Here is an 11,972-nt window from a genome sequence, read left to right as displayed (position 1 = left end):
ATTTTGTTAATAAAAAATTTGAACGCGGTGTCTTTATTGAGAGAAAGAGATAAAAAATACTCCATAAAGAAGATCCCACCCCTTGTGTTTGTGGATCCTCTTGGTCAATATCAATATAACCTGTTTTATGTACTATTGAGGTAACATAGGATTAAAGATAGAGAAGTACTACCTAAATCACATACTGATCATCTGGCCAGGTTGGTGTAAATTTGAATCACCTCGATTTCATGCTTCCAGCATCAAGAAACATGTAAACTATTGATAAGTATAAGCTACTCTGCTGAGTGTGCAAATCCCAGTAGGCAAATGTGTAAGGAATCTAGTTTAATTTTCATCCAAAATTGATGAATGATAAATCTTTTATCTTGAGCTTATTTCACAAAAAAATGTTTATAATTTTCTGTTAGAGCTGTTATTTGTATAACCTGGTTTTGAATAAAATGTTAAAGATCCCAAAACTCTAGTTTACTTGTACCTTCATTGACACATAAATAAAGGCCATCAGATCAGGCTCAATCTCTACATAAAGTCCTAAAATTCATAAGACTCCAGCCTTTGTCTTAGTTCACTTCTTTTTTCCCTTTCCCCCCCCCCCCCCCTTTTTTTTTTTAGTTTATTTAATCTTTCTTGTTATGTTACAGGTTTTATACAAGCACAAGATTATTGTTTTTGGTGGCTTCTATGACACTCTTAGAGAAGTAAGGTTGTTTGACGGGTCTCCATAAGATTCTATGACAGCTCTGTACTTGTTAACTCATCTCTTCGTGTCAGTTTTTCTATGCCTGTTTGAATGTTAAAGGCTGTGTCCCTGGCCATTGGGGACACATTAGTGTAACATTTTGTTTCTTTCATCAATAGTGTTGGTGAGCTTTGAATGTTCATTTATTATGAATTTTTATCTTCAATTATGTCATTCTGTGGCAATTAATTCTTTTGTTTCCTTGCTCAGGTATTATAATGATTTGTATGTCTTTGACCTAGATCAGTTCAAGGTGAATATATTAAAACTTATTGATGGGGTCTCTATCATGACTTTACCATCTTTTCATGTTCTACCACAAGCTTAGCTAAAATAATTTGATTTTGCATTGTAGTGGCAAGAAATAAAGCCCAGGCTTGGATCCATGTGGCCAAGTCCTCGAAGTGGCTTTCAGTTTTTTGTTTATCAGGATGAGGTAAGTAAGAAAAATATGCCTCATTAGGATCATTGTGTAGCTGTTTGTGCTTAAGTTTATGTGGTTATAACAAAACATATTTCTTTGTTATTATTTTATCTACTAAATGCTTGCCTAAGATGTGCTGCAACACCGACTAGATTTGATGCCAATTTGACTATCAAATTGCTCTCGTTCAGAGGAATGAACTGTATTTTTATCTCAAAAAGAATTTCTCATGTTTTGCAACTTGCCGCAAACACAATGCTGGCATTGAATGGGCTTTTTGCTTGTGCTAACAATTTGCAATGTTGTAAAAGAGAAGCAAAATAAATTGACTGCATTCTCACCTAGTTTATTTCATACGATGAATCTATTTGTATAATATTATCATTATAATTTCTCATAATGTTAATAGTCCTTTGAGCCAGTTTTAAGAAATACAAATTCATATACTTTTACAAGTTCCTTCAATATTGTAGGTTTTTCTATATGGTGGCTATTCAAAAGAAGTTTCTACTGATAAGAACCAATCTGAGAAAGGAATCATTCATTCAGATTTGTGGTCTCTTGATCCTAGGACATGGGAATGGAGCAAGGTTGGTATTTAGATTTTCAAGTTAATAACTTTATTCTGCTTACATTTCATAAAATAGTTTTCCTGTTTTAGCTTATGGTTTTATCAGATTTCTTTTACTACGGATATGCTTCACTGTCCATATTGCATGTTCTTCACAATAGGTCAAGAAAATTGGGATGCCTCCTGGCCCTCGTGCTGGGTTTTCAATGTGTGTTCATAAGAAGCGTGCTTTGCTATTTGGGGGTGTGGTCGATATGGAAATGAAAGGTTAGTTTTCTGTGTGGTTCTGGTTGCTACTATTTTCAAGTTCAGGTTTTGATTTTAGCTTATTCCTCACCACTTTGTTTAAATTGTCTTTAGTGTTTTATTAATCATTTGGTGAGCTTAACGTTTACCAACTCTTTGATTTGGATTTTTGTTTTTCAACGAGCTTCTCCATATTTGTGCTTGTGACCTAATTAATCTGTGCAGGTGATGTAATTATGAGCTTATTCTTGAATGAACTTTATGGTTTCCAATTAGACAATCATCGTTGGTAAGTACTACTCCCTCTATTCCATTCTTCTTACAAAACAGTTTAGGTAATTTGTGTTCCTGTTAATGACTCTAGGCCGAAATTTACTACAAAATTAATGGGCACTTTGGGCTGTGGGACAAGTTCTTGTTCATTTATAAAAACTTCACAATTTTAGAGGAATATTAGGTTTGCAAAGAATGGGTTTTGTATTCCTAAAATGTAGTCCCTGTTATGATACTTTATAACACGGTCCATGTAAGTTTTAGTTCGAGTATCATAAGCAAAATTTTGAAGTGTCATTTTGTAATTTTTGTGACTTTTGGATTATAGGTACCCATTGGAGTTGAGGAAGGAGAAGTCAACAAAAGACAAGGTATAGTCATGGATATACCTTTTACCTAGGTGTTTGCGGTTAACATTCCTCCCAAAAAGCATCCTTTTTCAGTTTTTGTTTCACCAGACAATTCTCTTTTATAATTAAAATTGTAACCTCGTCCATAAAGGTTCATTTATGTTAGCTTTTTTTATTTGGTTTTGCAGTTAAAGAAGAGTTCTGAGCAAAAACCTAATTCTTCAGCTCTTCATGAAAAATTAAACCCAATTGAAGCAGAAGAGTTTGATGCAAATGAAAAAGATGAAAATGCAGAGTATTATGAAGAAGCAGATGAAATGGAAAGCAACATTGACAATCTGTCGGAGTGTGTGCCAAACAGTGTGATTGTTGATGATGGTGTGTTGGCGGCAAAATCTGGTGGAAAGCCTTATGAATCCAAGAAGAAATCTGATATGCAAAAATCTCTATTACCAGAGGTTAGTTGGTGCCATATTGAAATTATTGTTGTTTTTCTATACATTGATTTTCCCAATCATTGATTTATGAATCACTGTAAACTTTTAGATTGTGAAACCTTGTGGAAGAATAAATTCCTGCATGGTTGTTGGGAAAGATACATTATACATATACGGGGGAATGATGGAGATAAATGATCAAGAAATTACGCTCGATGATTTGTATTCTCTGAATCTCAGTAAACTTGACGAATGGAAGTGCATCATTCCGGTTGGTCACATTACTTCCCTACTTAAAATCTCCGTAACATCTCATTGCTTGTGAATATTTACACTATTTTCTATTTATGACTCCTTTTCTTTGTAGAAAGTTATTTGTATTTTTGTATCCGGTTTTCACTCAGAACTAGGTGCTGAAGTTTTAGTGTTCTAAACCTAGCTAGATTATTGTTTAAATACCAGAGTTTGGCATTGAGGTCAGTTTGTTTTTACATGACACCTTGATGGCACCTGCTTGCATAGTTGAAAGTTTTTGCATAGCTCCAAAGGCAAAGCATAAATAAACATATCTGATTAATAATCTCCTGGACAGATTTACCCTGTATATATTAGGTGAAAGGTGAATCTTGTGAAGTTAAATGGAACTTTTCTTTTCTTCATTGTGTGAAGCATTGTAATTGAACTATTTTTTTTGTCTCCCTCTGAGTCCCTATAAGGGCTCTGGAGTCTGATCTGCTTCCGCCTGAACTGTTCTTTACTTTTTTGCCCAGGCATCAGAATCTGAGTGGGTGGAAGCATCGGAGGGTGAAGATGAGGATGACGATGAAGATGATAGTGAAGATGAGGGCAATGGTGGTAGCAGTAGTGATGAAACCGGTGATGATGACGACGACGATGAGGAGGATGCAGAGGTCCCTCTTCTTGCTTTCTTGTTTCAGCTTAAATATATGTAGGATGGGGTTGGGGGTTGGGGAAACAGTTACAGATGCTGAGCTTGTATTTTGTATTTAATATTGTTATGGACCTTTGCCCATTTTTGACTTTTATCTTCATCATCTTGTGTCTGTAGGCTAGGGATGGTGATGCTGGTTCACTTCAAATGGGAGATGCTGTTGCTATAATAAAGGGTGAGGGCAAGAATGTTCGAAGGAAAGAGAAACGGGCCAGGATAGAGCAGATTAGAGCCAATCTTGGCCTTTCAGATTCCCAGAGAACCCCAATGGTACTTTTACATTTCTCCTAAGATATGTGCATCAAGATTAGCTTCTTTTGATGATTTACTTGCATTGTCAATCGCAGCATCAGGCTTCCATGAAGTTTTTTAATTTGCTCCATCACTTTGCCTGTTCGCCAACTGATTGTTTGTGCATATTTCTTTGTGAAGCCAGGAGAATCCTTGAAAGACTTCTACAGACGCACAAGTATGTACTGGCAAATGGCGGCCCATGAACATACTCAACACACTGGAAAGGTCTGTTTTCACTTTTCATTCTTGACTTTTTCTGAAACAAAATTATGAACACGATCAGATCTTTTAATCAATTATACAGTAGATTTCCTATCTGCCTGAAAGGACTGAATGTGATCTTGATTCTGGCTTACATCCAATTGAGATACATTAGACTTCCTGCTTCTATTGTGGTTCACTTGAGCATGTTTCAGTTAAGACTTGGAGTTACATTCAGATATTAAATTAAAAACAATGCATCCAATGTTTTCTTTCACACTGATTCACTGAGTGCTCCCAGGTTTCAACTTCTGCAGCATTTGCCTCTCAATCATCATGCTCAACTCGTATTATGTACTCTGAATCCTCTTCTTTTTTTTTTGCGTTCTTAACCTAGAGATATGGGAATAAAAGCAATTTCCATTGAAGGAGTATCTTCATCCCCATGTTTTATCACTTTGTGCACTAATTGCAACTTTATTGGGGAGGGGTTGCTTGGAAAAGAAGACTGCATTATCTAAACATTTTTCAAGCAAACCCTCCCCAATAAAGTTCCAATTAGAGCATTATCTAAACATTTTTGCATTTGTAATGATTTCAATTTTTCTATGACAACCTGAAGAATTAATCCATCACCCAAAGAGGCCATGTATGCTAATTAGAGTGTTGGTTCACCTTCACCATGGGGTTTATAGTTCATAAACCAGCATAAATAGGCTGTATATGCTTACCGAACTTTGCCATTTTGGCATACTTATACAAGAATATCGGTTCAGGTTCACCATGCTAACCATGTTAGCCAGGATGATTTAACACCGTAGTAAAGATCTAAAATGGCCTGCAGGTCATAAGGATTGCAAGAACCTCCTGAGAAACAGGGGTAAAGAAAAAAGAGTAATCATGTTGTTGAAATGAGAACAAAATTCCTTCAATATCTTGAGCTTCTCTTTTCCCTCTGTCTCCATAATATGAATGATTAGATCACGATGTAGTATTGGCATTGCAGGAGCTTCGTAAAGATGGCTTTGATCTTGCTGAAGCTCGGTACAGGGAGCTTAAACCAATTCTTGATGAGGTAAGTTCTTTACCATGCAGGTTATTTGGTTCATGGAAGGCTGCTTCCAATCCTCGCGTAACTGGAATCATTTTTGTTAATTTATCATTCTGCAGTTGGCCATATTAGAGGCAGAGCAGAAGGCTGAAGAGGCAGAAGGGCCTGAAACTACTTCGAGAAAGAGAGGCAAGAAGAAAAATAAAAATTTAGCCATAAAATAGTTCAAAGCTCTCATTTCCTTAAGCTATTAAATTGAATTATGTATAATATTTTTGTTGGTTTTAATTGTAATATTAAACCTCTAGCTTGCAATCACGCTCATTTCTGCACGAGTGCATACCCGCGCACACATGCCTGATTTGCTGCACTGAGAATTTTGCATGAGGATTATAATAGATATTGTTTTATGGTTTCATATCTTTAATTGCAAGTGCCGTTACGTTTTAAAAATTAGATGTAAATCTACAAACAAGTTAACCAATGCCTGAAAAATTGGGGAAAAAATAGCAAGTGAATCGACTTATCATTATTTGGTGGTGACTGGTGAATGGCTTTAGTGGCTAAATCGTTATCTTATCCGCGTGACTTTTGGTATCATGTGCTGATAAGTTTGCGCAAACAGAGTGAAATGAAATTGTTTCCAGACCAGTTTCCCACTTTGCTTATTCCGTAATTATATTCTTCTTGATGATAATTGTGTGACTAATACTTCAAGTTGCTTCAAATTCCTTGTGCTTTGTCAAAGCCAGGACCATGAGAGCTGGAAGAGCTGAATCTGAAATGACAGATTGTTCGCCAATAACTGATTCTTTGGAAAAGCTTGATGCCACTGCTTCAAGTTGCTTGTTGCCTTGCATATACATAATAACGAAATGCTAATCCTTGTAAGATGAGGTTGTCATTTGCCCTTTGCTGACACGAAAGACAGGTCGTTTATTCTTGAAAAGATCAGCGTGTATCTTATTAAGCCATTCAAGTGACTATTACTTTGAAGGATCATTGAAGTGATTTTTCTTTATTGTATTTCACTTAGATTTTGATTTCAAACATTTTAAAGTGAACATAAATTTAATTCCACCTTATCTCAAACATCATTTGCAAACTTTTATTTTGATTTTGACTTAGATTTTGATTGTATAGGGCTATGGGAAGTACTGAAAGTAATAGTAATGCACGGTAACAAATTAGGAGTCAATTCATGATCAATCATAGAAATTTTTTGGTGGGTGAAAAATCAGCCCGAAAAGAGAAACCAATCAATTAATTAATATGCCTAAGTATGAAGACTGAGATCTTGACCAGTGACCATAATCTCACCTAGAGCAATGGGTGAAATGATGGATAAAAACACAAAAATAAGACCATTAAAAGAAGAGTCTCTGTAGCTTGCTGGTCATGCCCGGCCCCTAAGTAATGCCAAAACCTAACACTTAACACTAATGCAACACTTATTTCCAGTTTTTTTTTTTTTTTTAATTTTATTTGCTTTCCGCTTTTCACTTCCATTGTCTCTGAAAAGATGAACCCACCGCACCTTCAAGTTTCAGCATGCACTAAAATAGTACCTCTATTTCGCGCATGCTTTAAAAAGATCCTAAAAAGTTATTCAACTACGCATAAGATAATATGTTCATAAATTTTGATGCGTAGCAAATTTTTAATCAAGTAGATGCTATAAGAAGCAACTGGAGGCCGGCACCTTTGTAAACTTAAGCGAATCAAAAAGCATGGGCATGCGTTTCTCCATGGCTTGTCTCCTTTTCATTTACTTAACCCCAGTAAAATAAAATGGAAAAAGAAAACTTTTCTTTCCGGTAAAAATTGGAGAGATTGGAGATGGAATATTGCAAGTAACGAGGAAGAAAGCAAGTCTTTGAACAAATCAAAATGCATGTGCTCACAATTTTTCTGGTAGGCTTAAATGTTTAATTTATTTAATCTCCTTTCTGGTTTATTCATTTTATGTTTTAATTTTTGTGCACGTTAATAATCATTACTCTGAGTGCTTTCGTGTCATTTAGTGTCGGGGCATATAGCAATGGGCATAATTCAACTATGAATTGTCAAACAAAGCTAGTGAATAGTGATAAGTTTTTTTATCTTCAAATAGTATCTAATGGGGCAGCAAAATTTAATAGAATCATTTGTATGGTGAGCTGTACCAAGAAAAATAATGTTGGATCGTCCAAAGATTTTGATTTTGGAATTTTCGAGCTACTTGTCTTAACAAACAATTTCATGCGAAATCTAAGGGAATTAATTAATAGAAACTAGTTAGTCTAAATTATGCTTCTTTCGCTTTTTAATTTTCTCACACTAAACGTCCAAATATTTGGATCCTGCTGAATCCAATTTACTAGTTTGTGAGAGTACAAAACACTCATGAATTCATGATCATGGTCATGCGTCAAAGGTTCCAAATCTCAAAATTTTGACAATGATGTGTTGCCAAACCCTGAAATAAATGCTCAATATATGGGTGCGTTGCAAACTCATTAAACTATTCCTCTGTACTTAAACCAACTCTAGTGGCATTATTAATTCTTCACAATACATTTAAGGGAAAACAACACTCAAGATGCTCAAAGTTAATACTCAACAATCAACATTGTTAAAATGCCTTGACGCCTGAGAAATTAATAATTAAGAACTTTTTATTTATTATTTTTCTCTGTGAGTTCTCTGAAAATCAACCAAAACTTAAGCTTTGATCTTTAAGTTGATGTATACACATTTGGTTGAACCATTATAAACACTAAATATGTTTTTTCTTTTTAAATTCTTTTTAGTTTTCACTTTGGTGGTTTTGTGGGATCTTTGATTGAATTGGGTCCTTGTGATTCTTGTTTGCTAATTACAATATTTAGACTTAGGTCTCGGAGTAATTGGATTGGACCAATTTAATGACTTTTGTGATGTGATAATCAACTATCAACTAAAGTCACTAATAGTATCCGGACACAAAATTACTAGGTAGATTAAAATTATCACACAAATAGTTATTGCAGTAAAGCAATAGTTCTGTCATTTCCACTGCTACGGCCCACTAAATTAACTAAATAAACAAGCCTTCACTATCGCAGGATACAAGTCTAATAGTCAAATCGAATCTTATTGATGCACCATTCTTGGCAATTACTGTTTATTGAATAAAATTTATGCTGTGTATGAATAAACTATATGGCAGAGCCAGGCATGAATTGCCCTTATATAGCTAAACATTTAATAGCATGCCTTACTCTTACGTCTCAGCCAAACCAACCCATTAATATTCAGTCAAAAGCGCTCCCATTTTCTGCTTCTGCTTCCATCTAAAACCCTCAACATTTAAGATTCCTTGTCCTTTCATTATCCGTTAATCCTTATATATATATATATATATATACATATAAATAACTTTCACTATGGGTGGAGGTGAGCTTTGTTCAAAAATGGGTACTGGGTTATTCAAAAAATTGTCGAAGTCATGGACAAAGATGGAGAAGGGTCTAAATGAAGCAGTTTCAAAGAGCTTTATTGGAAAGCACTTCAAGTTGGAAGCCAGAAAAAGTTGCTTCACTAAAGAGCTACGAGCCGGTACCGCCACCTTTTTAACTATGGCGTATATCATCACCGTTAATGCCACAATCATCGCCGACTCAGGAGGGACGTGCTCCGTCGCTGACTGTTCAGTTCCGATGAACCAGACGGCCAGCCCTGACTGCACGTTGAAGCCTAATGTTGGCTACGAAAACTGTCTTGCAAAAACAAGAAGTGACCTCATTGTTGCCACTGTTTTATCAGCAATGATAGGGTCATTTGCCATGGGAATCTTAGCCAACTTGCCTCTGGGCTTGGCTCCTGGCATGGGCGCAAATGCTTACTTGGCCTATAACTTGGTGGGATTTCACGGATCTGGTTCCATTTCCTATCAAACGGCAATGGCAGTTGTGCTAGTTGAAGGCTGTGCGTTTCTCGCAATATCTGCTTTCGGGCTAAGGGCACAGCTTGCCAGGCTTATTCCCCAGCCAGTGAGGCTTGCTTGTGCTGCGGGAATTGGGCTGTTTATAGCTTTTGTTGGGCTGCAGCTTCATCAGGGAGTGGGCCTTGTTGGGCCTGACCCATCAACACTATTGACTATCACTGCTTGTGCTGATAATGACCCAATTACCGGTGCCTGCATTGGTGGAAAAATGAGGAGCCCAACTTTTTGGCTAGGCTTAGCGGGCTTCTTAATCACTTGTTATGGATTAATGAAGGAGATTAAGGGTAGCATGATCTATGGCATTCTCTTTGTCACATTGATTTCGTGGATTAGAGGCACAGCGGTTACATATTTTCCTCATTCTCCACAAGGTGATGCAAATTACAACTACTTTCAAAAGATAGTAGATTTTCATAAAATTCAGTCCACGGCCGGGGTAATTAGCTTCACTAACTTCAACCACAGTGAAGTTTGGGTGGCATTAGCCACTTTGTTATACGTTGATGTCCTTGCCACCACGGGCACGCTGTACACCATGGCAGAAATTGGCGGTTTCGTTAATGAACAGGGCAAATTTGAAGGGGAGTACATCGCTTATATGGTTGATGCAAGCTCTACAATTGTGGGATCAGCATTAGGAGTTTCACCAATTGCAACGTACGTGGAATCATCCGCGGGGATCAGGGAAGGCGGCCGGACCGGATTAACGGCCGTGATTGTTGGGTTATACTTCTTTATATCATTGTTTTTCACTCCTTTATTAACTAGTGTTCCTCCGTGGGCAGTTGGCCCTTCATTGGTGATGGTTGGAGTGATGATGATGAAAGTTGTGAAGGACATAGACTGGGGGAGCATAAAACACGCAGCGCCGGCTTTTGTGACAATTCTTCTCATGCCACTCACTTATTCTATCGCATATGGTATCATTGGTGGCATTGGGCTTTATATTGCCCTTAGTTTGTACGATTGTGTTGTGGGCTTGGTGAGATGCTTTCTGAAACTTAGAAGAATGGTTGCTAAAGAACAAAATCAAGTATCTGCCGCCGCTGGTGTAGATCCAAGCATTGAGCTCATTTGAATGTCTTGGTTTTGTTTTTGGTTCTCAAAAAGTGTTTTAGAGCCCCAATTTTGTGCAATGTTTTGTGTTTCAGGCTTTCAGCTAGTAGGCAATGTTGCATGGTTTCTCTGTACAAGCTAAAGGTGGTCAATAGAACTTGCAGGCTAGTTTCGTGGATATTTTATTTGCAAGTTAACCAATGTTGATAAAATGAATCTAAAATAATTGTAATTGCCAGAAAAAAAATGTTAATTTTAAGAGATGTGGAGCTTCTTCCCCGTTGAAATTCAGTGAGATTCTACTCTAATCAAATGAAATTTGGAAAACTTGAAGGTGTATGCACTTTTTTATTTTTTAAATTATACAATAATTCTATTTGTATTACTATCCGAGTCATACAAATAGTATAACCCAAAGTCTACTGAAAATAGTTCGTAGAAACTGCATAAATAAGTGTATTTTTAAAAAAAAAAGATGAACTGCGACTCAATCCCTCCAATCGATGAGTCTCTTTAAAGTGGCGTATTTTCTTCTTTAATCACGTGTGAGATATAAGAAGTTATGTATATTTTTTTGGTTTGAGCAGTGAGAATGTTTTTCACTTGGTGTTTTCCATTGTTTAGAAATAAAAATTAAAAAAACGTCTTTGGTTAGCCTGTTTTAATTTGAGAAGTCGTGTCTGTAATATTATTCATCTATTTTTTTTTTTTTAATATTATTCATTTTGAAAGTTTAAGTGTTACACTTCAAATCCAGCCAATTGGCTCATGTTTCACTGGCGCCATGCACTTAAGTTTCCTTGAGTGTGCTGGGACTCAATTCTCCTTTCAATAAAATTGGGTAGGAGTATGTTGGTTAAACAATTCATTCTTTATTATGGGAAATAACTTGACATCCACGCAGAGAACTTAATATTGATTTTGGGTGAAAAAAATTAGGGAAAAAGTTCGGTCACTATTTTGGGTAATAACGAGGAATCTGCAACAAAGAATTTAATATTGTTTTTGTGTGGAAAAATTAGGTTATTGTCCTGAGTATGGTGCTTAGCAGGTGAAGGAAATTGTGTGGTTGTAAATTGTACTCCGAGCTTATAAATAGGCTAATTGATCGTAATGGAAATTAATCCCCAAAAATTAGCAATCTAAGAGAGTGAATAAAGAAAAGAATTTGAGAGTTTTTTTTTTTTAAAAAAAAAAAATCAAAACTCCTGAGTGAAATTCATGTGAGGTGTGAGTGTTTTCTATAAACACTGTAAACTATTCTTCCCTTAGTAAAAGATTTATAGTAGCTTCAGAGATGTAGGCATAATTGACTGAACTCCGCTATCAATTTGTGTGCGTTATTATTATACTTTTGTTTTGCTTTCTTGAAAATTTGGTTTTAGGGAAATCTTACGTTTAATGATAT

At 36.1% G+C, this 11,972-nt stretch overlaps 2 protein-coding genes across 2 annotated transcripts in view; both read left to right on the top strand.

Moving 5' to 3' along the window:
• LOC18050180 (kelch domain-containing protein 4) overlaps positions 1 to 5,974 on the top strand; it is a 7,450-nt gene extending 1,476 nt beyond the window's left edge. The window contains exons 7-20 of the mRNA XM_006439964.2: positions 645 to 706; positions 953 to 995; positions 1,098 to 1,178; positions 1,640 to 1,756; positions 1,899 to 2,004; positions 2,209 to 2,272; positions 2,585 to 2,627; positions 2,795 to 3,064; positions 3,153 to 3,314; positions 3,814 to 3,954; positions 4,113 to 4,265; positions 4,428 to 4,514; positions 5,497 to 5,565; positions 5,661 to 5,974. Of these exons, the coding sequence (XP_006440027.2) occupies positions 645 to 706; positions 953 to 995; positions 1,098 to 1,178; positions 1,640 to 1,756; positions 1,899 to 2,004; positions 2,209 to 2,272; positions 2,585 to 2,627; positions 2,795 to 3,064; positions 3,153 to 3,314; positions 3,814 to 3,954; positions 4,113 to 4,265; positions 4,428 to 4,514; positions 5,497 to 5,565; positions 5,661 to 5,765 (1,503 nt within the window). The 3' untranslated portion in view covers positions 5,766 to 5,974. The remainder of the gene's footprint in view (positions 1 to 644; positions 707 to 952; positions 996 to 1,097; positions 1,179 to 1,639; positions 1,757 to 1,898; positions 2,005 to 2,208; positions 2,273 to 2,584; positions 2,628 to 2,794; positions 3,065 to 3,152; positions 3,315 to 3,813; positions 3,955 to 4,112; positions 4,266 to 4,427; positions 4,515 to 5,496; positions 5,566 to 5,660) is intronic.
• A 2,990-nt stretch (positions 5,975 to 8,964) lies between these two features.
• On the top strand, positions 8,965 to 10,721 carry LOC18050179 (adenine/guanine permease AZG2). The gene has a single exon (XM_006439963.2). It carries the CDS (start codon positions 8,976 to 8,978, stop codon positions 10,584 to 10,586), a length of 1,611 nt encoding a protein of 536 aa, XP_006440026.1. The 5' UTR covers positions 8,965 to 8,975; the 3' UTR covers positions 10,587 to 10,721.
• Positions 10,722 to 11,972: the final 1,251 nt, after the last annotated feature.

This window comes from Citrus clementina, unplaced genomic scaffold, assembly GCF_000493195.1.
Source record: "Citrus clementina cultivar Clemenules unplaced genomic scaffold, Citrus_clementina_v1.0 scaffold_3, whole genome shotgun sequence".
Lineage (NCBI taxonomy): Eukaryota > Viridiplantae > Streptophyta > Magnoliopsida > Sapindales > Rutaceae > Citrus > Citrus x clementina.
This window is presented reverse-complemented; position numbering and strand designations above follow the sequence as displayed.